Below are 26,442 nucleotides of genomic sequence, written 5' to 3'. Positions count from 1 at the left end.
TTTAAATATATTTATTTGCAATTTATGCCACATCATTTATTTATTTTATATATTTAAATCAATTATCTGCACTATATCAATCAGACATTGGGATCATATATATATATTTATTTATTTTTTTCATAATTTTATATTTTGTATTTTTTATGTCCCATAGATGCTCAATAGGATTTAGGTCTGGAGACATGCTTGGCCAGTCCCTTACCTTTACCCTCAGCTTCTTTAGCAAAGCAGTGGTCGTCTTGGAGGTGTAAATAAAGTGTGAGAACAGGTGTGCTGCTGGGATGGCTACTATCCACACCTATAAATGAACTGCAGCACTCACCAACACAAGTACTCAAGAGCTTGCAAAAAGAAATATAAAAGCAAAGAGTAGTGCACTATTCAGATGTGTGATGAAGCTAAAATAACATTATGATAAACCAAGAAGTGTAATAGAAAAAAAAATATGATTTGGGGCCCTTTCACACGGGCGGTCCGTATGTCAGCAAATCATCCTATTTTTTTGCGGATGACTTGCGGACATAATGTAAGTCTATGGCATTGCGGATGTCAGCGGAATACCATCCGCTGACATCCGATTTTCCTCCTGTCAGTTCTGTTCCGTTTTTTGGAACAGAAAAAATCCTATTTTTGTTCCGTTCAAAAAACGGAAAGGAAGGAAAATCGGATGTCAGCGGTGTCATCCGCTGACATCCGCAATCCCCCATAGACTTACATTAGGTCCGCATATCATCCGCAAACGGATGGGATGATATGCGGACCTATTGAGCGGATGACAGAAATGTCATCCGCTCCGTGAAAAAAAAAAAAAAAAAGTCCCGCAGCGGACCTTTCACACGGAAAGCCCGTGTGAAAGAGCCCAAACTTTCAAAATATAATAAATAAATAACAAGCAAGTAAAAATCAAATGCTGAATAAATATAGAGCACAAATATATAATAAAAAATCTTCCCAATTATAGTGAATTTCTAAACGTGGAAACCGATGCCAAAAAGTGCAAAAAAAAAACAAATTGAAAAATGAAAGTTCAGAGATAAAAATATAAATATATAATATTGAAAGTCCAAAAAGGAAAGTGCCAGAAAAAAAGTCTGTGAAAGGTTCATCCACTCATCGATTGGATAATCTGGTGCTCTAACCTCTAACAATTAGAGTCAATGCAAACTGTGATAAAATTCCTCTGAGTGGGGAGACTTCTCCTCTCAGCGTATTTTCCCCAGATATATAAATAAAAAATAAAGAGCATATAGTGTAACTTTGTCAAGAAAAGTAAATTATCTTTAAGATAAGTGACCTAGAAGGTTCATCAATCAATGCATTGCAATTATGCAAGTGAAGCGATATCAGGTGAAAAAAAACAATAACACCTCTGTAAAAAAAAAAAAAAAAAAACACTGTGCAGTGTCCCACAAAACAAAAACAAAAAAATGGGTGAATTATCTTCCACCAAAGTGTGTGGCTAAAATGCGCGCTCACCTTCAATATAAAAAGACATCGGGTCCGCTGGTCACATGCGCGGGGGGGGTCCGTGACGGCGAGCGCTCGCTCCCCAGAGCCTCACAGGCTAGTGAGGTATATATACACGTCACTTTGCCTGTGAGGGGCTGACCGCCGCAGTATATCTACTTGCGGCGGTCGGCAAGTGGTTAAAACCTAATAAAAAAACGTTTGTATTAAAAAAAGAGATCCATTATGCGCAACCTCTCAGAAATGTTATTTTCTCACAAAAGACAGCAGAATCATTTTCTCATTCACCATCATCCATCCAATAAATCCTTCCAGAGAGTCTTTAAATTAAATCACAACCTTAAGGCCCGTTCACACTTGACGGAAATCGGACGAAATATCATCCGATTTTTCTCTCTCTTGCTCAGCGTTCATAACCGTTTTTAGTTGACAGTGCATAAATGTTCACAAAATTTCTCGTACAATTTATTTTTTTTTTTTTTTGGGACATTTGTTCCTAGACTTCCGGGTAGTCAGCAACTTCAGATCATGCGCGGCCTTTCCCATCCGATTTTTCGCAGACGTACTGCATACACATTAAACAAAAATTGTTCGTCTGGTGACGGACGATAAAGATTTTGGTGTTTGTCCTTCTGTTTTTTTTTCGTTGAAAATGTCGGCATCGGCTGCTGAAAGTTGTGTACACACTAGCCAGAAATCATACGATTTTACCTCGGAAGAGAATTTTCGGCAGATTTTCTACTAGTGTGTACCCCACTTTAGCCACCAGTTTTGATACAGACAAAATAAAATGTAAAATCTTGCCATTTACTTGTGACAAACAAGAGTTCAAACCAAAGACCCCTATAGACACTAGACAACAAGACTCTAGACTGTTGTCACCCTGGAGACAATCTGGAGACTGTAGCAGACACTGAAGGACAAGGTCTTTTTGGGGGGGAATAGGTCAGACAAGCTGGAAAACTTTGATATTGTTTCTTCCTGATAAGCTGGCACCAGAAGTGTCTATACAGTTGTCTATAGCCTAAAACGTAAAAGGTGAGATGGCTAAATTATTTATTTGTGTAAAGGAAACCACTGCCAATTGCACATGGCTAAAGTTAGATAGTTTCTCTACACTAAACTACCCTCAGATATCTATGAAGGCTCTACGTTCTAGTAGCCATTGAATCTGCAGCAGAAGAGAATACTGGCTATAGAGTTCTGCCAATTTTGCATGATATGCATCAGCAGGAATGACATTACATACTTCATTTTCAAAGAAGGCTAGAGTCCTGAAAATTACAAATTAAAAGCTATGTAGACAAACATACTTTATATTTTACTCTTTACTCTTGGATTTACCATAACTGTACTGATTTACCATGCAATGTGTGTGCTCTTCTTTCTTATGTTTGCAAACATGCTTATTCTATGCACATAGTAACACGTGACTAAAGTGCAGTGTAAGAATGAACCTCTCTTAGTCTAATGCCTCGTACACACGCAACGATTATCGGCCGACCGATCGGCCGTCTTTTGTCCAGTGTTGTTGTGTTGGTTGAAATGTGCTCTAGACTGCACACAAATTTTCTCGGCCAACAACAACCAACTTCAGAAGTGATGTCATGTGCTGGTTTACTTTCCGTGTGTTTTTTCTTCTCTGAGCATGCCCAGTCTTGCTCATCTGATTTATGTCTGCCGAAATCTGTACTGACTGACGGAAAATCGGCCGTTCTGTTGACGGCCAACAAAAATTTTATAGCATGCACACCAGATTTTGTTCGGCCGAAAAGTCGCAGTCGGTTGTCGGAAGCATCATACTAACAAGCCGAAAATCGGCCGATCGGACGTTGGCCGAAAATTCACGGCCAACAATCATTGCGTGTGTACAAGGCATAAGTCAGCTTTCATCCAATCATAGAAATTAGCAAAATTAAGTCCAAAGCTGACCACACTTTATAAAGAAGTGAACACTACGAGATGGGACTATTCATTTTGAAAGTAGTGTGCTTGTTCATCTTAAAGCATACCAGTCAGAGGTCTATCCTCTTTATGGTAGAATTGTGTTCTTTCCAGAAGACTGCCTAAGAATTTTACAGTTTTTAACAGTGATCTTTGCAAGGTTTTGCCTTGAAGTGTAACACTCTCAGGCCCTAATCCTTAGGTTTGCTCCACTTTCAAAACTGGACAAGAAGAAAAAGTACAAACTTGTAAACAAGAAAGAAATCTGAACTTAAGTCAAAGTTAGACAGGCAGAGATCTAACAAACTGTACCGTGGGCAAAAAGGTCAAAACATGCTCCAGACAGATAAACATAAAAACAGCCATCAGGCTGATGTTGCAATCAGGGTAGTACTTTACAGAATATCCTGAATTATGGCCGACAAGAAGCTAACAGCAAATTATAATGAAACTATATGTTCTCATAAGTCTGGAGAATGAGCCTACATTTTGTATTCTGGGAAGCTCTTTAATAAAAACGTCTTTCCCTTTAGATGCCGAGATTTTTTTCCTTTTTTTCATAAAACACTTTGCCATATAATAGCTTCTAATCTGATATATGAAAAAATGTACTAATGTAATATTTCTTACCCATAATCAGCTTACCTTTAAAGCTAGAATGTGAAAAACACTGTGGGAAACTAAATGGTTGCTTTGGATGGCAAAACATTTTGCTTTCAGGAAACAAACTTTTCATAACATCATACTAAAGGTTTAAAGAGGTTGTAACCCTAAAAAAATGGATCCTGTTCCTTCAAAGCATGAATAACAGCACAGTGCTTTTGTTGTGTAATTTGGCCCTTTGTATCTATCTATCTAAAATCTCCTTAATGGATCATTGCCTTGCTGTGGCGAAGGGAGTTGCATAAATCAATGAAGCTACGAGCTATGCCGTGTAGGCTCAGCCAAGACGGACAGGTCATAGCAGAGAATTCTAACAAAACGTGATCCACTGGAGAAGGAAATAGCAACCCACTCCAGTATCCTTACCATGGCTAGCAGATAGGACACTGGAAGATGGGTCCCGCAGACTGGAAAGGTGTCCAATGTGCTACTGGGGAAGAGCAGAGGGCAATTTCAAGCTCCAGAACTAATGAAATGGCTGGGCCAAAGCCGCAAGGACTCTCAGCTGTGGATAGTAGGAGTGAAAGGAAAGTCTGATGATGTAAAGAAGAATACTGCATAGGAACCTGGAATGTAAGATCAATGAATCAGGGTAAGCTGGATGTGGTCAAACAGGAGATGGCAAGATTAAACATCAATATCTTGGGAATTATTGAACTAAAAATGGACTGGAATATGAGAACTGAACTCAGATGACTACTATAGCTACTACTGTTGACAAGAATCTCTCAGTAGAAATGGTGTAGCCCTCATAGTCAACAAAAGAGTGAGGAAAGCAGTACTGTGGAACAATCCCAAAAACGACAGGGTGATCTCAGTCCGTATCCAAGGCAAACCACTCAACATCACAATATTCCAGGTTTATACACCAACCTCGGATGCTGAAGAAGCTGACGTTGACTGATTTTATGGAGATCTACAACAACCTTTAGAACTAACTCCAAAAAACGATATCTTTCTCATAATGGGAGATTAGAATGCTGAGGAAGGAAGTCAAAGCATATTCGAAATAACAGGTAAGTATGGCCCTGGAGTACAAAATGAAACAGGACAAAGGCTAATAGAATTTTGTCAAGAAAACACACTGGTAATAACACTCTTTTCCAACAACTAAAGAGGCCACCCTACACATGGAGCTCAGGCCATGAGCTTAAGGCAAAATTCAGGCTTAAATTAAAGAAAATGGGAAACGCCACTATACATTTCAAATATGATCTAAATCAGATCCCTTGTGAATACTCAGTGGAGGTGATAAACAGATTTAAGGGATTAGAACAAATAGACAGAGTGCCTGAGGAACTGTGGAAGGAAGTGTGTAAAATCGTACAAGTCGCAGCAATGAAAATCATCCCAAAGAAGAAGAAATGCAAGAAAGCAAAGTGGCTATCTGATGAGGCCATACAAATAGCTGAACAAAGAAGGAAGGCAAAAGGCAATGGAGAAAGGGTAAAAAAAAAAAACCCAATGCAGACTTCCAGAGGATAGCAAGAAGAGACAAAAAGACCTTCCTAAACAATCAATGCAAAGAATTAGAGGAAAACAAAAGAAAGACTAGAGAGCTTTTCAAGAAAATTGAAGATATCAAGGTAGAGTTTTGTGAAAATATGGGCACGATAAGACAAAAATGGCAAGCACCTGACAGAAGCAGAAAAGATGGCAAGAATACACAAAAGAACTAAAAAAAAAAAGATCTGAATGTCCCATATAACCACAATGATTCAGTCACTGACCTTGAACCGGAGAGTGAAGTCAAGTGGGCCTTAGAAAGCATTGCTAATAACAAAGCTAGTGGAAATGATCGTATCCCAGCGGAGTTATTTAAAATCCTAAAAGGTAATGCTGTAAATGTGCTGCACTAAATATGCCAACAAATTTGTAAAACTCAACAATGGCCACAGGACTGGAAGAGGTCAGTTTACATTGCGATACCAAAGAAGGGCAGCGCCAAAGAATGTTCAAATTACCATACCATCACACTCATCTCACATGCTAGCAAGGTTATGCTATAAATTCTACAAGCTAGGCTTCAGCAGCATGTGAACCGAGAGCTACCACAAGTACATGCTAGATTTCGAAGAGGCAGAGGAACTATGATCAAAGTGCCAACATTCGCTGGATCATGGAGAATGCAAGGGAGTTCCAGAATGAAGTCTACTTCTGCTTTATGGACTACAGTAAAGCCTTCAATTGTGTGGATCACAACAAGATGTGGCAAATACTTAAAGAAATGGGAATACCAGATCACCTGTTCCGTCTTCTGAAAAACCTGTATGCAAGTCAAGAAGCAACAGTTAGAACAGGACATGGAACAACTGACTGGTTCAAAATTGAGAATGTGCAGCAAGGATGTCTATTGTCACCTTACCTATTTAACCTATATGCAGAGTACATTGTGCGAAATGCCAGGATTGACGAATCACAAGCTGGAATCAAGATCGCAGGGAGAAATATCCCTGTGATATGCAGATGATACCACACTAATGGCAGATATTGAAGAATAACTAAACAGTCTCTTAATGAAGGTGAAAGAGGAAAGCACAAAAGCTGGCCTTAAATTTACCAATAAGAAAACAAAGGTCATGGCAACCAGTCCCATCACTCCCTGGCAAATAGAAGGAGAAGAAATGGAAACAGTGACAGATTTTATCTTCCTAGGCTTCAAGATCACAGCAGACGGTGACCGTAGGCATGGAATTAAGAGACGCTTGCTTCTTGGGAGGAAAGCAATGGCAAACATAGACAACATTATAAAAAGCAGAGACATCACCCTACCAACAAAGTGCCGTATAGTCAATGCTATGGTATATCCATTAGTAACCTATTACTGTGAAACCTGGACCATAAGGAAGGATGAACGCCAAAGAATTGATGCTTTTGAACTATGGTGTTAGAGAAGACTCTTGAAAGTCCCTTGGATGGCAAAAAGATCAAACCAGTTAATCCTGAAGGAAATCAACCCTGAATATTTACTGGAAAGACAGATCATGAAGCTGAAACTCAAATACTTTGGCCACCTAATGCGAAGAGAGGGCTTATTGGAGAAGACCCTGATGCTGGGAAACATGGGTAGGAAAAAAGGAGATGAGGATGATAGAAAACAAGATGGATAGATAGCATCATTGAAACAATGAGCATGAAGTTAAACAAGCTACGGGAGGCAGTGGAGGACAGAAAAGCCTGGTGTGCTATGGTTCACGAGGTCACGACTAAATGACTGAACAACAACAATCATCTAAAATACCCGGCTGATTCTGCATGGTGCTGCCCTCCTTCTTGTAAACTGACCAAGTTTATCATGGCTGCTGAGCCCCCGATACCATGCTTAGTTTAAGGCTCTCCCCTCCCCCCTCCCTGCCTGTCAGCTTTGTGTCAATGCTTGCCCCTCCCCTTCTGCTGCTGAAATAACTGTGTACTTTATAGATTCCCCTTTGTTGCAAAATGTTATGTGCCCCAGTGTATGTGCTTTAAAAAATATGTTGCTGTATGCCTTATTTAAGAGTACCGCTCGGCGCCAACGTGACCAACTGCCCGCCACTCTTCCTTCCTCCCATCTGACGTCAGTGGGGGATTCTCATCCCCTCCCCCCTGTACTTCTCATATCAGGAGAGGAGAGCGGCAGTCACGTGAACGCTGAGAGGCGCTATAAAATAAGGTATACAGCAACATATTTTTGTTGAATATGAGCAATATTATCTGCTCATATTCAGCCAAATACTTCAGAACTCATTGGACGGCGCTTCACAGTGCAGATGGACAATGACGCGAAGCATACTGCGAAAGCAACCAAAGAGTTTAAAGGAAAGAAGTGGAATGTTATGAAATGGCCAAGTCAATCACCTGACCTGAATCCAATTGAGCATGCATTTCACTTGCTGAAGACAAAACTGAAGGCAAAATGCCCCAAGAACAAGCAGGAACTGAAGACAGTTGCAGTAGAGGCCTGGCAGAGCATCACCAGGGATGAAACCCAGCGTCTGGTGATGTCTATGCATTCCAGATTTCAGGCTGCAATTGACTGCGAAGGATTTGCAACCAAGTATTAAAAAACTGAAAGTTTGATTTATGATTGTTAATCTGTCCCATTACTTTTGGTCCCTTAAAAAGTGGGAGGCACATATACAAACTGTTGTAATTCCTACACCGTTCACCTGATTTGGATGTAAATACCCTCAAATTAAAGCTGAAAGTCTGCAGTTAAAGCACATCTTGTTTGTTTAATTTCAAATCCATTGTGGTGGTGTATAGCGCCAAAAAGATTAGAATTGTGTCGATGTCCCAATATTTATGGACCTGACTGTATATTAAATATTTCTGCCAAATCTTTGTAATCCTCCATTGTCGCCTAAAATGTAACTTAACTAATATAAAATTCACGTAATAGATGATTTTCTATTTTAAAAAAAAATTGTTAAAATTGTGTTAGGCCAGAGTTCTGCATATTTACTGCAGAAAGAATCAGTTGAAATCCAGCCAGAAATAGTCATAGATAAAGTTTCCCCAAATGCCTAACCAATGATGCTTATTAAAGAGACAAATATAACTCGATTGCAGGCTCATACCCATTTCTGCAGTCAGTTCCGTATGGCCTTAAGAGGCACTTCAACAAGTCAGAAAATTCCTTACAACAACCGCAGCTGCCATAATATAAATAATTTAGACATCCTTCATAAAGCTATGTTTATCACTCTACTCGGCAGTACTCTCATTAACCTAGTGTTAAAATTTATTTGGGCTTAAGCGCTATTTCAGTTCAACTAGCAGAATCAAATGACACATTAAAAAAAATGAAAATCTCCTTGTCAAATTATGCTGTCATATGGTTAACTGACAAACTCATCAGAAATAATTTGAGAATGTTGCAGATGAAGCATGCTAATTTCTCCACATCAGATTCCTTGTCACAGAATGGAAACATTGGGCATCTGGCCTAATTAACCAGTCATATCATCTTGGTAAGTTAGAAAGCAGGCTCTAACATAAGGGCAATTTGTAATTACTTTGAATTCTATTAAATAGGCTTAAAGGCAAAATTGCTTGAACAATAAAAATTATAATTGACCATCCTGAGGAAAAATATCAAGGGAAAATATCATCATAACACTGGATCAAAATACAATCTTTTGTTAAGCATTCACACATCAAAAATGTCAAATCAGAAATGCGGTTCAGTCTGAGGCTGTAAGGCACCAATGGATGCTGGAGAAAAGTAAAAACCGGTCAATTAACAACGTTTTAGGGCCGGTTCACACTGGTGCAATGGAATACATTGCATGTGATTCGCACTGCACTGCTGTGATTTGCACCGCACTGGTATGCAAATCACATGTGATGTCTTTGCTATGTAAATTCAGCCATACAGATTGTATGACTGAATTTGCATTGCTTTGGGTGTTCACACCCATGCGATCCGATTCCTGTACGAATTAACAGTTTGCACTGTGATATGCAAACTAATCTGGGGGTGTCATTAACTTTGTATTGACACTCCCAGCAGTTCGCATATGGAGGTGTGAACTGCCTGCGAGTCGGGTGTGATGCGGGAACCCTTAGTGGATTTGCAGGGTTCTCATGTCACACCAGTGTGAACTGGCCCTTGAGGTTTTAATTATATAATCATGATAGCACTTATGTTAAAACAGATTTAGCCTCATTCACACAAGTGAACTGATTGGTACACCCGTGTGAAGGGCTGTTCTCATGCACGCAGGATGCACAGGTGTTGCGGCCTGGCAGATGGCCTGTTCAAATCAATGACAGGCTGTCTTCTGTCATTGATTTGCTGCCTGCACAGGGCTGCATGGAACATCTGTGCGGGGGAGGAAGGCCCTTCACACGGGTGTAGGGATCTGTACGCTTATGAGAATGAGATCATATCTGTCATCAGCACTGACCGGGCTGAAGACATAAAGGCTGTACAGTATAGTGTGGTACTCAGCATGGCCCTTCTGTTCTGACAGAAAATTCACAAAATGTAAATATTCAAGAAAGTAATCCTTGAGAGATAACGCTCCATTACAATAAAAATTTAAAGGAGAAGATTTGGAGAATATTAGACATGACACCCATATTTAGAATGGAACGTGTAACATGCTCCAGTGCACCCCGGCGACACTGGGTGGGGGATGCTCTTCCCGCACCCACAGTCACATTTTGAAAACAGTGGGGCTCCGCCTGCATAGTCGTATCAATCATTCACAAAAATCTGTGAATGAAAGAACTACAAGTACTGTCTTACATGGCTGAAAAAAACTTGTAGTTCTCAGTGAACTGTGAGGGTGATGAGCACACTCATATCATAGTTCTTTCACAAGCCCTGCAGCTTTCAAAATGACAGCTCATACAGAGGTATGGGCTGAAAGCTGCATGGCTTGTCTGCAAGAGCCTGACCCTTTCCAGGCTCCTGCAGCTATAAATAAAAAATGCACGTTTTAGATCTGCAAAAATATGTGAATTTGCTATTTTTTCCCAAAATGTGAACTTGGCCTTTAAGAGAGCAGTTATACAATATATTACTACATTTGGCCTTTGGCCAGTTTTCCTTTAGTTCTGCAGAGTTCAACTATCCCAGAAACTTTTTCCCTATAAAGTGTTTCCACCAGTTGCCCTACTTTCTATTACATTTACTAAATTAATACAGAGCAAATTTGGTTGTGGATAATGACAGATGTCTGTACACAAAAAAAGGCTTTAAAGTGGTTGTTAAGCCATTCAACAATCTATTCTGGGATGTTAAATAATTTCCCCAGTGCATTTTTTTTTTTTTTATATATTTTTATTGAAAAACAACATGGTGTACAAACAAAGTGAACAATACAGTAAGGCAACAATAGGGTGTACGTTTTACCACAAAATCATGAGGCATTTTTAAACTTTGTGGGTCCAAAAGTTCACATATATGAGGGCATAAACGGTAAATACAAACTACAGGACCTCGGGGAAGAAAAGTAGCAAAGGGGGGAAAAGGGGTTGAAACATTCTCGCATGGGACGGGAGGAGAACATCAACCAATAAACATCAAAAAGACAGATTCGGATGACTCTGTACTGGCCACGTAACCTGACATAAGCTATAATAGTGGTGTTGGGGTGGTAAGGGGGTGGGGAAGGAAAGAGGATATAGGGAGGTATAGGGGGAGAGATTTGGAATACGACCATGAGAATCAGATTGAAGTGAGGGAAGAAGGGTTAAGTTGCGTTCCATGAGACTGATGTGGATCCTTGTATGTCTTAGACCTTCAGTCTGCCCAAAGTGTTTGTAATAGAGGCTTGCAGATACCATTTTGTATACTGAAATGAGGTCATTAAAGTTCTCCTTTCTGCTTTGTGGAATTTTCACTCAATGAATGACCGCCATCTAGCTTTTTTTTTTTTTAAATGCCGCTGTGTACCTTATTTCTGAGTGCTATTCGGCACTCACGTGACTGGCCACCTCTCTCCTCTCTCAAGCTGACCGCAATGCAGGTGGGGCTTAGAAACCCTTGCTGATGTTAGCTAGGAGGAGGAGAGGAGAGGAGGAGAGGAGAGAGGCTGCCGGTCAGGTGAGCGCCGATCCGCGCTCGGAAATCAGGTACACAGTGGCATTTTTTCAAAAAAAACGAATGCACTAGGGACGTTATTCAATATAGCAGAGGGGATTGTTGCAAGGTTGTTGTATTATGAAAGCATTAGGAGGGGATGACTGTGGAGTGGATAGAGCTGACAGGCAGGGAGGGGGGGAGGAGGACAGAGGGAGACACAGGAGAGCTGCAGATAGCAGCAGTTGACGGAGGGATGAAAATTTACCACAGTGTCAGGGCTCTGCTTTTTTTTTTTTTTTTTTTTTTTAAGACAAACACTTAAAATTTTACTAGGAAACAGTAGCAAACATAGGACACTAGAGAACAAGATCTAAAGTCCTATACTCCAGGTTTGTCCAGCATCTGGTCCAGCATGTCTCAGCAAAACCTATGCCAGCCAGGATGCTAATTAAACTAGGAAATTGCCCACCCCTATGATATGTTTATGGTTAGCAATAGTGATGTGACATGGCCAGGAAAAAAAAACATTTACACCTCGGAGTTCTTCATGCGACCATTTGTTTTAGACTCATTCTACATGCTTTACCATTCATCCCCTAAGTAAGGTGTGTTGGACCAGAAACTCAACCAAACATGCGGTGAGCAGGGAGATTTTAAAAACACGCCAATGAGAAGAATAGGTTAACCTTCTTCACAAAAAAAATAAATACAAACATTACGAGAATTTCAAAACAGAAAATAGTGCTCGTCTTGGATAGTGAGGCATTAAGTTGTTATTGTTGTCTGTGACCTCATTAGGGAGATTCATGTTCTAGTGACATTTGTTACTGTAAGCAAAAGAATGGTAAAAAATCCCAAATTTTGAATTGTAACCAGAAGAGGAATAGAAGGGTAGTTTTTCAGTAGGAACACTTGGGGGTCTAGTTATAAAAAAAAAAAAAATACTTTGCAAATGTATTAGTATTTGCAAACAACACCCTTGCAAATAGTTTTAATATGCGCAAAATGTTATTTTCTGATATTTCAGGTGTCTTCCACAGGGTGAGTGTAATATTCTCTAAAACTCTAGGAACATTCAATCCTAAGAGAAAATAGCCTAAAACAATAGCCTAACAACATTTAACCAAAAATAGCCTATACCAATAGCCTAACAACATTTAACCAAAAAATAGCCTATACCAATAGCCTCACAACATTTGACCAGATGAGTAAAATAGCCTAAAAACAATAGACTAACAATATTCAACCAAATATAGTCTAAAACAATAGCCTAACAACTTTCATTCAGAAGAGAAAATACATTAAGAACTTTCAATTTTGTCCCATTCACACTTTTTACACTGTGCGAACTGTAATCTGCTCCAAAAATGTAAAAAAGGGTTGAAAAAGCAGATGAGGTCTACTTGAGTGGGTACTAAATACTGATACAAGAAATCAAAAAGCCGAGTGTTGAAAGTCACAGACGATTCCTATTGGCACAACCAGGAGTAAAGTTATGACTTCCAATTACTGGGATTAAGGGCAAATGAGAGGGGGATATACTGATGGAGTAAACCATTTTCCTAGAAATCCTAATAGTACTCCCTGGCATCAGCTGCACCAGGAACTCTTGGGATATTGACAAAGACAGCCATGGCAGAACCAGGACTGGAATAGGGGAATCCTCAAGCTCCAAGGAAACCCATTGTTTAATAGCGCCATTGCAGCACCATTGCACAATTTTATGGGCAGCCAACGATATGTTGTAGACTGAAATATACTGGTTAGTACGGACCATACAAAGTAAAGGTTCTAGGGTCAAAATTGAAATAAAGGGAGGGTCCATTTAAAGAAAGAAAGGAAAAAAAAAAGAGTAAGGAGGAAATCGTTGAATATTATCTAAAACCAGACAACAAAGAAAACATATTGAATATCTCAAGAAAAACAATGATTTAACAACAAAAGCACTAACAGACCAGAAAAAAATTATTTGTAAATATATCATAGATCCATCATAATTACGCATTTGTATTAATTTAATACAGTAATAAAACCTACAATCATAGATTGTATTTTAGTAAACAGTTAAGAAAGCAAACCGTATATAAAAATTAGCATTTAAAAAGTCTCTATATTATGACTCAGCCGTCAATCAAAAATGTCACACAACAAACGCTGATAACAGTCAAACGCCATTCCAGACTGTGCTATTAGAAAGTACTGCAGCGGCCGAGCCCCTGTAGCAGTATTCAAAGCATATTTGGAGTGCAGAAAAAACAGTCCACCTTAGCTGCTTCACCATTTAATTTCCAAGTTACAGGAATAGGTAAAAGGAGCACCAATAATATCCTCCACCTGGGAAAGTGAATCCTGAGACTTCTATATATAAAAGGTTTGGCTTCAATATATAAACCCTTTCTAGTGGGACCATGTATCATGTTTGGTGACAATGCCCCAAAGTACACAGATTTTAGATCAGAATTTAAAATCTTATCTGTTCTTAAACAAAGGTACATATTTGTAGATCTCCTAAACTAGCTTTATTTCAGAAACTACCTCCTGAGGTCCCAAATAACTCCAATCCATTGATCTCGTATATAGCTTTAGTGGCCAGGATAACTATAGCGAAACATTGGAAGCAGTTTGTGAAAACTGCTTATGTCAAACGCAAGCTACCTGCAAAACATCACCATGAAATTTGACAAGATGTGGGATCCATAGATCAAATATCATTCAATGGACTAATGTGTCCTGGGGCAGCCATCTTTCCTTTCCTTGCTGACGTTGGCAACGCTTCCTCACTTCTTCTCTTTATTTGTTGCTTATGTTATGCGCTCAGATATTCCGAATAAGACTACAAGGTTTTCCAATCCCACCACTTTTTTTTTTTTTTTTTAAATCCGATGCTAACTGTGCCTATTTGGACCCCATATAAGGAAGGAAAAATTGCACTTTTTTCAATATGGTTATTATTGATTGTTCAGCTTATAAATCCACATGAAAACCCTACGGTAAGGGGAATTTCTGCCTGGTGAAAACTGACCAAACCTTTTTTTGTAGTTATACTGGTGTATATTTTACATGACTACTCTTGACACTTGTTCTCAACTATACTTGTGGATGACTCATGTGCCTTTTTGTATCTGAGAGATTTTGTTTGTACTTAATTTGCTGATCTTTGACGAATTGAAAATTGAAACAAACGATTGAAATCGAAACCCTTTCACCAATATTTAAAGTCTCCAGGATAACCGGGCCGATAAGGCTGTCCATTATTGTGATGGGCCAATAGGAATGTTTGGGGGCAGAGCTTAGTGGCAAACTCTAAAGTGTTGGAGCATTCTATGTCTGAATATCCTGACATTTGGTCATGACAGTAACTTTTGGTAAGTTGTTGCATGACTGTAGGTACCTCTACCTTTTTACCAGCAGCAATTTTTTTTGTTTTTTTTTTTTCAGGACAGAAATTTGTTAACCACTTAAGCCCCGGAGGATATGGCTGCTCAAAGACCAGGGGCTATTTTGCGATTCGGCACTGCGTGATTTTAACAGACAACTGCACGGTTGTGCGACGCTGTATCCAAATGGAATTGACGTCATTTTTTCCCCCACAAACAGAGCTTTCTTTTGATGGTATTTGATCACCTGTGCGATCTTTACTTTTTGCGCTATAAACAAAAAAGTAATCAAAAAAATGTAAAAATCTAAATTTTTTAACATTTTAGGCCAATTTGTTTTCTGCTACATATTTTTGGTAAAAAAAAAAAAATTGCAATAAGTGTATTTTTATTGGTTTGCGCAAAAGTTATTGCGTTTACTAAGGGAAAGATTTGTCATTTTTATTGTTTTTTTTTTAACGAGTAATGGCGGCGATCTGCGATTTTTTTTGCGGGACTGCGACATTGCGGCGGACAGATCGGACCCTTGACTAACATTTTTGACACTTTTGGGGGTACCAGTGACATTACTACAGTAATCAGTGCTATACATATGCACTGTTACTGTAAAAAATTACACTGGCAGGGGTTAACTTTATTGGAGATGCAGGGGTTAAATGTGTCCCTAGGGGCATGCTTCTAACTGTAAAGGGGTGTGGCTTTACATGTAACCACAGAGACATACAATCCTACATAGCAGGATCGTATGATCTCTGCAGTTACACCAGGGAGAATGACAGGCGGCTTTGTTTACATCAGCCGCCTGCCTTTCTCCCTCTGCAGCGGACGATCGCGGGTGGCCGGCGAACATCCACGCCGCCGGTCACTCGCGCAGGGATGACAGTGAACGAGCAGGGACGGGAGCGCGCCTCCGGCGGCGCTCGCTCGCCCCCTATTGGCTCGCATGCAAGCGACGTATATATACGTCACTTTGCCCAGGAGGGGCTGACCGCCGCAGTATATGTACTTGCGGCGGTCGGCAAGTGGTTAATGTTCCTGACAGCACTGAATTACATTTTTCAGCATAAAATGAAATATCGATCCAAGATAGTTCATGGCATTCCACTTTCCTGTGTGCCCCTGCCCACATATTTCATACTTCAGTGTTCCCCTTTAATAATAAAGAAAGCAGAGGTCTGCCAGCAAGGCCAATGACACTCTAAGAAGCTTTCTGAAAATTTTGGGATTTGCCAATATGTTTTGGATCTCCAGGGTGATCATTAAATCCTGCAGAATGTATGAATTGATATGCATAATATGACTCCTGCAATTATTAGAACAGATATATTGCTTGCTTAGGCATGCAGTGAGAGTTGGGATGCAGGATGTGACCTGGGGTAACAGAAGGTGCTTCACAACCTCAGAAGAGCAGCTTGAGGGGCTCAGATTTAGGAAAAGAGTAGTACCTGTGTGTAGTGGCACTGCTTTAGTTAACAACAGATCCATACCATAACAGAATGGATGGTTTGCCTTTTCATTACATACCTGCACAAAAAACTCCAGGGACTTCACTCCGTAAGATTACAGTCCTCACTTTGTTATTGCCCTTCAAAGAATCGACCGTCTTCATCATCTGGAAAACATACAATCAGAAGCTTGACATAGTGATATACCACTTGTCAAAAATATGCATTAAATAATGTTTTTTCCTAAGTGCATGTACTATTCATTTAAATTGGTATACTAAATGTGCATATGTTAGAAACAGCTGGGCGTGCAATATGGTAGCAAACAAATTAATTGAAAAGCAATTTAATTGCACAGGCCACTTGGTAAGGTTTTCCAAGCCATGTTTTTTCCATGCTGTTGGGAAGATTATTCTCCATATTTTCAGATTTGGTTACATGCATGAATCAGATGAGAATATCCCTTTATTCTTAAAACAGCTGAATAATAACAACAAGAAGATTGACACTTTGGAGATACAGTGTCTTGAGACTGCCTATCAATATATAACAAGAAACAAATACTTTCCTTTACAAAATATTCCAATTCATGAGTAACTAAAATAGAAAAGAATACTGATGTTTGCCCAACTCAAATAAAAAAATAAATATTTTAGTTTGGATAGAGCAGAAAAAAGTTTTTGTCATTACAGTCTGATCTTTCTTGTTAGAATGCCCCTTACATCATGTTAGGACACAGACAAAACAAAGACTATCAAAGTTTTTCTTATCCATGTCTTCCTGGCCCAGTGACAACCCGTAATCCCCATTTCTTCACAGAAGTAGGACATAAAGTCAAATCTCCTCTATTAGATCACAAACAATAACCTGGTAGAAACGGTGTAAGCACCTTTTTTGTTGTGGTTTTTTTTTTTTAAAAACATTCTGTAAAGTTAACTCTGAGGCCAGGTTCACAACTACGTCATGTTTTTATGCAAGGTTTACTCGCGGTTTTAGGTGCACTGCCATTAGGCTCCATTGAAACATACAGGTTTAGGGGGTGTGTGAAGTGATTGGCGCTGCCTAGGTTATATCAATGAAGGTGTAGTATGTAAATAAAATGTCATCCAAATCCTGCTGCCAACATATCAATCACAAGTAATTAAATAAATAGTATCACATGAGCCACATATACAAAGGACATATATATCACGTGCAAATAGTGCAATATTGCGGGAAGTATAGTTTGCAGGAGAGACTGAGCTACACCGTAAGCTGGTTGGAAAACGACAATTCCCAACCTGCCCTTGTAGCCTTGCTCCTGCTAGAACATTAAGATCTTGTTCCTGTTTCAAGATGCAGCTTTCATTGCTCAATGTGATGTCATCACAAGCATTCTTCCTTTATATATGACCTGGGATCACCTTCTATTACCCTTGGGATACTGATGTCCATTGATGTTTATGAGCCTAAATTGCACCCCTGAGAGATGATCTGAGAAGGACCACAGCTAAGGTTATCAGGGTCCAGGACCCCTGAAATACGGGAGTGAACCCCAATATTAACTACAAGCTGGCCACCCCTGTAGGGGTATTTAGCTCTGGTAAGTGCGGGCTGTATTGAAAGGAGAGCACAAGATTCCTCACCCGCACACCCACACCGGATCACCTCAAGAAAGAACCTTATAATATATATATTTTTGTACTTTGCACTTATTAACTACTTATGGACCTTTTTAAATTTTAAATATTAAATTTAATCACCTATTGATTTATCATCAATTTTCAATTTTTCTTCCTTGATATTTTCTTGCTGAGCCACAAGTTTGTGGATACAGTGAATCTTCACACCTGTCACTAATATTTTGTTCCTTTATATTTTTGCACAACAAGTTTGTGGATTTTGCCATTTTTCACACTTGTCACCTTAACACCAGAATTTTGTAGCATTTGCACTTTGTCTATATTTAAATTTATATATTTTTTAAATACCCACCTATATTACCATCAGAATATCCATTTAATCTTATCCAGAAAATTTTGCACCACCACTCAGCACTTTATTTATTTGAGCCACTTTGATATATTATCAGCATCTACCTGTTTAAAATTACCACTTGTCACTTCATTGCACTATTTGCACGTGATATATATGTCCTTTGTATATATGGTTCATGTGATACTATTTATTTAATTACTTGTGATTAATATGTTGGTAGCAGGATTTGGATGACATTTTATTTACATACTACACCTTCATTTTTACAACATAGGCAGTGCCAATCACTTCACACACCCCCTAAACCTATTTACTATATACTATTTACTATATATATTCTGAAAGTGGGCCACAGCCTGATCCTTAAATCTCTTTCCTTAGCGCGGATTCTCTCTCCTTTTTTATTCCATTGAAACATACGTTTTATGAAAGCACATGAGAGATGCAGCATGCAGGACTTTGATGCGCTGTCATGAAAATGCGCATATAAAAAAACACCAGTGCATAAAAAACTTAACACAGAAAAGCCACACTGCAAACTTGTGTCATGTAAGTGATGAAGTACTACAATGCATTGAAATGCATTGTTCTGATAGTTTTCAATTTTAAAAAACAGTAATGGTTTAAATTCTTATAACACAAAAACTGCAGGGCCTCAAAAACATGTTTTGCTGGAATATAATTGAGGTGATCATTGGAAACCTAATTCCACAAAGAGTCACAGGAAGCACTCCTGTCTAATAGAATCACCTAATCATGGCTATGCTGATGTTCATTGAATGGTTTCCTGCATTGCGTAACCCTTCGAGATGTTCTAAACAGCCCTTCTGATTTTGCAATAGTTGTTCCTGCAAAAAAATGATTAGGAATTTCTGAAGTAAAGGAAGAAACAAGATAACTGTAACTTACCGATTTGAGCAAACCTTTACTGATAGCATTTTTTGCCTGTGGACGATTTATTCCAAGTACCACAATTCCTGATGGAGGAATAACAAATATTCAGTTGGGCTTAAACAGAGGTAAAAGTCATAAAATCTCTCTTTGCTATCTTAGGCTGGCCATACACTATACAATTTTCTTGTTCAACTTTCCTTTAGATTTACCAAAACCATAGAATATAAGTTCAAACCTGAACACTTTCAATTTGTATGTAATCAGACAGGCCCTTGCACTACATAGTTTAAGGTAAATCTAAAGGAAATTGAATAAGAAAATTGTATAGTGTATGGCCAGCCTTATTTTCCCAACTGTCCAACAGCTGTCTCATGTTTCACATTAGCTTGATTAAATATAATCCAAATCACTCACCAACCCACTGCATACTAGGTGCCCTCCAGTGCCTGCCCGCAACCTGATCTGTGCTCCAGCTTCACACAAAAAAAAAAACAGTACTTCCAGATACAGGGCACATATGTACTCTTCCCCTGCTCTCACACAGGGTAGTGCTTTCATGCCTAAGCTGTCAAAAGAGTTTATTTTTGAGTAGGGTCTTTGTAGGGGCTGAAGTACAGATTGCAGAGGCAGGCAGGGCTGCTAATGGAAGATTTTGGCACAAGAAACACTAAAATGGTTCTGTGCAATAGTTACACTATCTCACAAAAGTGAGTACACCTCTCACATTTTTGTAAATATTTTAATATATCTTTTCATGTGACAACACTGAAGAAATTACACTTTGCTACAATGTAAAGTAGTGAGTGTACAGCTTGTATAACATTGTAAATTTGCTTTCCCCTCAAAATAACTCAACACACAGCCATTAATGTCTAAACCGCTGGCAACAAGTGAGTACACCCCTCAGTGAAAATGCCCAAATTGGGCACAAACTATCAATATTTTGTGTGGCCACCATTATTTTCCAGCACTGCCTTATCACTCTTAGGCATGGAGCACACCAGAGCATCACAGGTTGCCACTGGAGTCCTCTTCCACTCCTCCATGAAGACATCACGGAGCTGGTGGATGTTAGAAACCTTGCACTCCTCCACCTTCCATTTGAAGATACCCCACAGATGCTCAATAGGGTTTAGGTCTGGAGACATGCTTGGCCAGTCCATCACCTTTACCCTCAGCTTCTTTAGCAAGGCAGTGGTTATATTAGAGGTGCGTTTGGGGTCGTTATCATGTTGGAATACTGCTCTGTGGCCCAGTCTCTGAAGGGAGGAGCTCATGTTCTGCTTCAGTATGGCACAGTACATGTTGGCATTAATGGTTCCCTCAAACTGTAGCTCCCCAGTGCCGGCAGCACTCATGCAGCCCCAGACCATGACACTCCCACCACCATGTTTGACTGTAGGCAAAACACAAGACACACTTGTCTTTGCACTCCTCACCTGGTTGGCTCGACACACGCTTGACACCATCTGAACCAAAAAAGTTCATCTTGGTCTCATCACACGACAGGACATGGTTTCAGTACTCAATGTCCTTAGTCTGCTTGTCTTCAGCGAACTGTTTGCGGGCTTTCTTGTGCATCATCTTTAGAAGAGCCTTGCTTCTGGGACGACAGCCATGCAGACCAATTTGATGCAGTGCGCGGCGTATAGTCTGAGCACTGACAGGCTGACCGCCCCCCACCCCTTCAACCTTTGCAGCAATGCTGGCAGCACTCATACACCTATTTCCCAAAAACAACCTCTGGATATGACGCTAAGCACGTGCACTCAACATATTTGGTCGACCATGGCGAGGCCTGTTCTGAGTGGAACCTGTCCTGTTAAACCGCTGTATAGACTTGGCCACCGTACTGCGCTCAGTTTCAGGGTTTTGGCAATCTTCTTATGGCCTAGGCCATCTTTATGTAGAGCAACAATTCTTTTTTTCAGATCCTCAGAGTTTTTTGCCATGAGGTACCATGTTGAACTTCCAGTGACTTGTATGAGAGAGTGAGAGCGATAACACCAAATTTACCACACATGCTCCCCATTCACACCTTAGACCTTGTAACACTAACGAGTCACATGACACCGGGGAGGGAAAATGGCTAATTTGGCCCAATTGGACATTTTAATGTATGGGTGTACTCCCTTTTGTTGCCAGCGGTTTAGACATTAATGGCTGTGTGTTGAGTTATTTTGAGGGGACAGCAAATTTACACTGTTATACAAACTGTACACTCACTATTTTACATTGTAGCAAAGTGTCATTTCTTCAGCTTTGTGACATGAAAAGATATAATAAAATATTTACAAAAATGTGAGGGGTGTACTCACTTGTGTAAGATACTGTATGTGAATTCTATTTCAATATGTAAAGAACTGCTGCCTCCACTTAAACAACTACCAGGGTAGAGTCTCAGTTTAATAAAATTGGAAAGTAGGTATCGTGTTGCTCTGTAAGATAGGTTATAGGTAGTGTTGAGCGAACACGGACTGTATTATTCGTGTTCGTACCGAATAATTGGATTTTTTGTACCCGAACACGGACACGGACACTTTACTGTATGTTCGGGTAAAAATCCGTGTTCGGTCGTTTTATTTCCGGGTTTTGCATGCTTTGGCGCTCTTTTCATGGCGGGCTTTCAACAGCCAATCAACAATCGTTTAACTGGTGTGCCTTAAGCCATCCCAGCCATGCCTGCAAATGTCTCAGTAGCTGTGATTGGCCGTCTGAAGCATGTGACCAAGTCTTTATAAGTTCGAGGCAGCCGCAGCGGCGTCATTATGCTGCTTAGATTCAGGGACAGAGCACACATCAACGTGCTGGCTGCTGATTAGGGAAAGATAGGCAGGAAAAAACCATTTGTGTCCGGATAGAATTGAGGGACAGGTCGGAGTGTTTAGGCAGGGCGAGTTGTAGGCATTTTAGGGATAGAGTCTGCTGAATTATATAGGGTCAGTGTCTTCTACAAACTACAATCGATATTGCTGTGTGGGGGGTGGGGTCTGCACTCAATCCTGATCTACGATCTCTTCTCAATCCTGTTAGGGACAGAGTCTGCTGAATTTTAGGGAAACTGTGTTCTACAAACTACAATCGATATTGCTGTGTGGTGTGGGATTGGAGATAGGCAGGTGTCAGTGATCCACATCCATTTTTCTGTGGGTGAGCTGCAGTGAACACAATCTTTTTGGGCTGCAGTGAACACAATCTTTTTGGGCTGCAGTGAACACAATCTTTTTGGGCTGCAGTGAACACAATCTTTTTGGGCTGCAGTGAACACAATCTTTTTGGGGTGCAGTGAACAAAATCTTTTTGGGGTGCAGTGAACACAATCCTTTTTGGTGTGCAGTGAACACAATCTTTGTGGGGTGCAGTGAACAAAATCCTTTGTGGGGTGCAGTGAACACAATCTTTTTGGGGTGCAGTGAACAAAATCCTTTTTGGGGTGCAGTGAACAACATCCTTTTTGGGGTGCAGTGAACACAATCTTTTTGGGGTGCAGTGAACAAAATCCTTTGTGGGGTGCAGTGAACACAATCTTTTTGGGGTGCAGTGAACACAATCTTTTTGGGGTGGAGTGAACAACATCCTTTTTGGGGTGCAGTGAACAAAATCCTTTTTGGGGTGCAGTGAACAAAATCATTTTTGGGGTGCAGTGAACACAATCTTTTTGGGGTGCAGTGAACACAATCTTTGTGGGGTGCAGTGAACACAATCTTTTTGGGGTGGAGTGAACAACATCCTTTTTGGGGTGCAGTGAACAACATCCTTTTTGGGGTGCAGTGAACACAATCTTTTTGGGGTGCAGTGAACACAATCTTTGTGGGGTACAGTGAACAGAATCTTTGTGGGGTGCAGTGAACACAATCTTTGGGGGGTACAGTGAACACAATCTTTGTGAGGTGCAGTGAACACAATCTTTGTGGGGTGCAGTGAACACAATCATTGTGGGGTGCAGTGAACTCAATCTTTGTGGGGTACAGTGAACACAATCTCATACTGAAGGTTTGAGGGTGCTGCCTGTTCCATACTCCCCCTACTCCTCATCTAGCCTTTTAGGGGTACAAACAATAGTAATTGGGGCCTAGTGTGGTTGTGTACGTGTGATATACATACACTTTTTTGGGATCATATTTTCTATTCCGCTATTTAATCAAAAACCTTTGGGGATCAGTTAAATTGGGGGATAGTCTGTGTTGGTACGTGTGAGAGAGATCCACCTTTCCAAGTTGTTGGGGTTCATCTCATACTTCTGAAGGTTTGAGGGTGCTGCCTGTTCCATACTCCCCCTACTCCTAGCCTTTTAGGGGTACAAACAATAGTAATTGGGGCCTAGTGTGGTTGTGTACGTGTGATATACATACACTTTTTTGGGATCATATTTTCTATTCCGCTATTTAATCAAAAACCTTTGGGGATCAGTTAAATTGGGGGATAGTCTGTGTTGGTACGTGTGAGAGAGATCCACCTTTCCAAGTTGTTGGGGTTCATCTCATACTTCTGAAGGTTTGAGGGTGCTGCCTGTTCCATACTCCCCCTACTCCTAGCCTTTTAGGGGTACAAACAATAGTAATTGGGGCCTAGTGTGGTTGTGTACGTGTGATATACATACACTTTTTTGGGATCATATTTTCTATTCCGCTATTTAATCAAAAACCTCTGGGGATCAGTTAAATTGGGGGATAGTCTGTGTTGGTACGTGTGAGAGAGATCCACCTTTCCAAGTTGTTGGGGTTCATCTCATACTTCTGAAGGTTTGAGGGTGCTGCCTGTTCCATACTCCCCCTACTCCTAGCCTTTTAGGGGTACAAACAATAGTAATTGGGGCCTAGTGTGGTTGTGTACGTGTGATATACATACACTTTTTTGGGATCATATTTTCTATTCCGCTATTTAATCAAAAACCTTTGGGGATCAGTTAAATTGGGGGATAGTCTGTGTTGGTACGTGTGAGAGAGATCCACCTTTCCAAGTTGTTGGGGTTCATCTCATACTTCTGAAGGTTTGAGGGTGCTGCCTGTTCCATACTCCCCCTACTCCTAGCCTTTTAGGGGTACAAACAATAGTAATTGGGGCCTAGTGTGGTTGTGTACGTGTGATATACATACACTTTTTTGGGATCATATTTTCTATTCCGCTATTTAATCAAAAACCTTTGGGGATCAGTTAAATTGGGGGATAGTCTGTGTTGGTACGTGTGAGAGAGATCCACCTTTCCAAGTTGTTGGGGTTCATCTCATACTTCTGAAGGTTTGAGGGTGCTGCCTGTTCCATACTCCCCCTACTCCTAGCCTTTTAGGGGTACAAACAATAGTAATTGGGGCCTAGTGTGGTTGTGTACGTGTGATATACATACACTTTTTTGGGATCATATTTTCTATTCCGCTATTTAATCAAAAACCTTTGGGGATCAGTTAAATTGGGGGATAGTCTGTGTTGGTACGTGTGAGAGAGATCCACCTTTCCAAGTTGTTGAGGTTCATCTCATACTTCTGAAGGTTTGAGGGTGCTGCCTGTTCCATACTCCCCCTACTCCTAGCCTTTTAGGGGTACAAACAATAGTAATTGGGGCCTAGTGTGGTTGTGTACGTGTGATATACATACACTTTTTTGGGATCATATTTTCTATTCCGCTATTTAATCAAAAACCTCTGGGGATCAGTTAAATTGGGGGATAGTCTGTGTTGGTACGTGTGAGAGAGATCCACCTTTCCAAGTTGTTGGGGTTCATCTCATACTTCTGAAGGTTTGAGGGTGCTGCCTGTTCCATACTCCCCCTACTCCTAGCCTTTTAGGGGTACAAACAATAGTAATTGGGGCCTAGTGTGGTTGTGTACGTGTGATATACATACACTTTTTTGGGATCATATTTTCTATTCCGCTATTTAATCAAAAACCTTTGGGGATCAGTTAAATTGGGGGATAGTCTGTGTTGGTACGTGTGAGAGAGATCCACCTTTCCAAGTTGTTGGGGTTCATCTCATACTTCTGAAGGTTTGAGGGTGCTGCCTGTTCCATACTCCCCCTACTCCTAGCCTTTTAGGGGTACAAACAATAGTAATTGGGGCCTAGTGTGGTTGTGTACGTGTGATATACATACACTTTTTTGGGATCATATTTTCTATTCCGCTATTTAATCAAAAACCTTTGGGGATCAGTTAAATTGGGGGATAGTCTGTGTTGGTACGTGTGAGAGAGATCCACCTTTCCAAGTTGTTGGGGTTCATCTCATACTTCTGAAGGTTTGAGGGTGCTGCCTGTTCCATACTCCCCCTACTCCTAGCCTTTTAGGGGTACAAACAATAGTAATTGGGGCCTAGTGTGGTTGTGTACGTGTGATATACATACACTTTTTTGGGATCATATTTTCTATTCCGCTATTTAATCAAAAACCTTTGGGGATCAGTTAAATTGGGGGATAGTCTGTGTTGGTACGTGTGAGAGAGATCCACCTTTCCAAGTTGTTGAGGTTCATCTCATACTTCTGAAGGTTTGAGGGTGCTGCCTGTTCCATACTCCCCCTACTCCTAGCCTTTTAGGGGTACAAACAATAGTAATTGGGGCCTAGTGTGGTTGTGTACGTGTGATATACATACACTTTTTTGGGATCATATTTTCTATTCCGCTATTTAATCAAAAACCTTTGGGGATCAGTTAAATTGGGGGATAGTCTGTGTTGGTACGTGTGAGAGAGATCCACCTTTCCAAGTTGTTGGGGTTCATCTCATACTTCTGAAGGTTTGAGGGTGCTGCCTGTTCCATACTCCCCCTACTCCTAGCCTTTTAGGGGTACAAACAATAGTAATTGGGGCCTAGTGTGGTTGTGTACGTGTGATATACATACACTTTTTTGGGATCATATTTTCTATTCCGCTATTTAATCAAAAACCTCTGGGGATCAGTTAAATTGGGGGATAGTCTGTGTTGGTACGTGTGAGAGAGATCCACCTTTCCAAGTTGTTGGGGTTCATCTCATACTTCTGAAGGTTTGAGGGTGCTGCCTGTTCCATACCCCCCCTACTCCTCATCTAGCCTTTTAGGGGTACAAACAATAGTAATTGGGGCCTAGTGTGGTTGTGTACGTGCGAGATACATACACTTTTTTTGATCATATTTCCTATTCCGCTATTCAATAAAAACCTTTGAGGATCAATTGAATTGCGGGATA

At 40.3% G+C, this 26,442-nt stretch overlaps 1 protein-coding gene across 1 annotated transcript in view; it reads right to left on the bottom strand.

Moving 5' to 3' along the window:
* AUH (AU RNA binding methylglutaconyl-CoA hydratase) overlaps window positions 1-26,442 on the bottom strand; it is a 445,506-nt gene that overhangs the window by 363,803 nt on the left and 55,261 nt on the right. Inside the window, exons 2-3 of the mRNA XM_082264199.1 lie at window positions 19,302-19,369; window positions 16,495-16,582 (exon numbers count right to left, since the gene is read on the bottom strand). Of these exons, the coding sequence (XP_082120325.1) occupies window positions 16,495-16,582; window positions 19,302-19,369 (156 nt within the window). The remainder of the gene's footprint in view (window positions 1-16,494; window positions 16,583-19,301; window positions 19,370-26,442) is intronic.

This window comes from Pelophylax lessonae (genome assembly GCF_965119305.1).
Source record: "Pelophylax lessonae genome assembly, chromosome: 1".
Lineage (NCBI taxonomy): Eukaryota > Metazoa > Chordata > Amphibia > Anura > Ranidae > Pelophylax > Pelophylax lessonae.
This window is presented reverse-complemented; position numbering and strand designations above follow the sequence as displayed.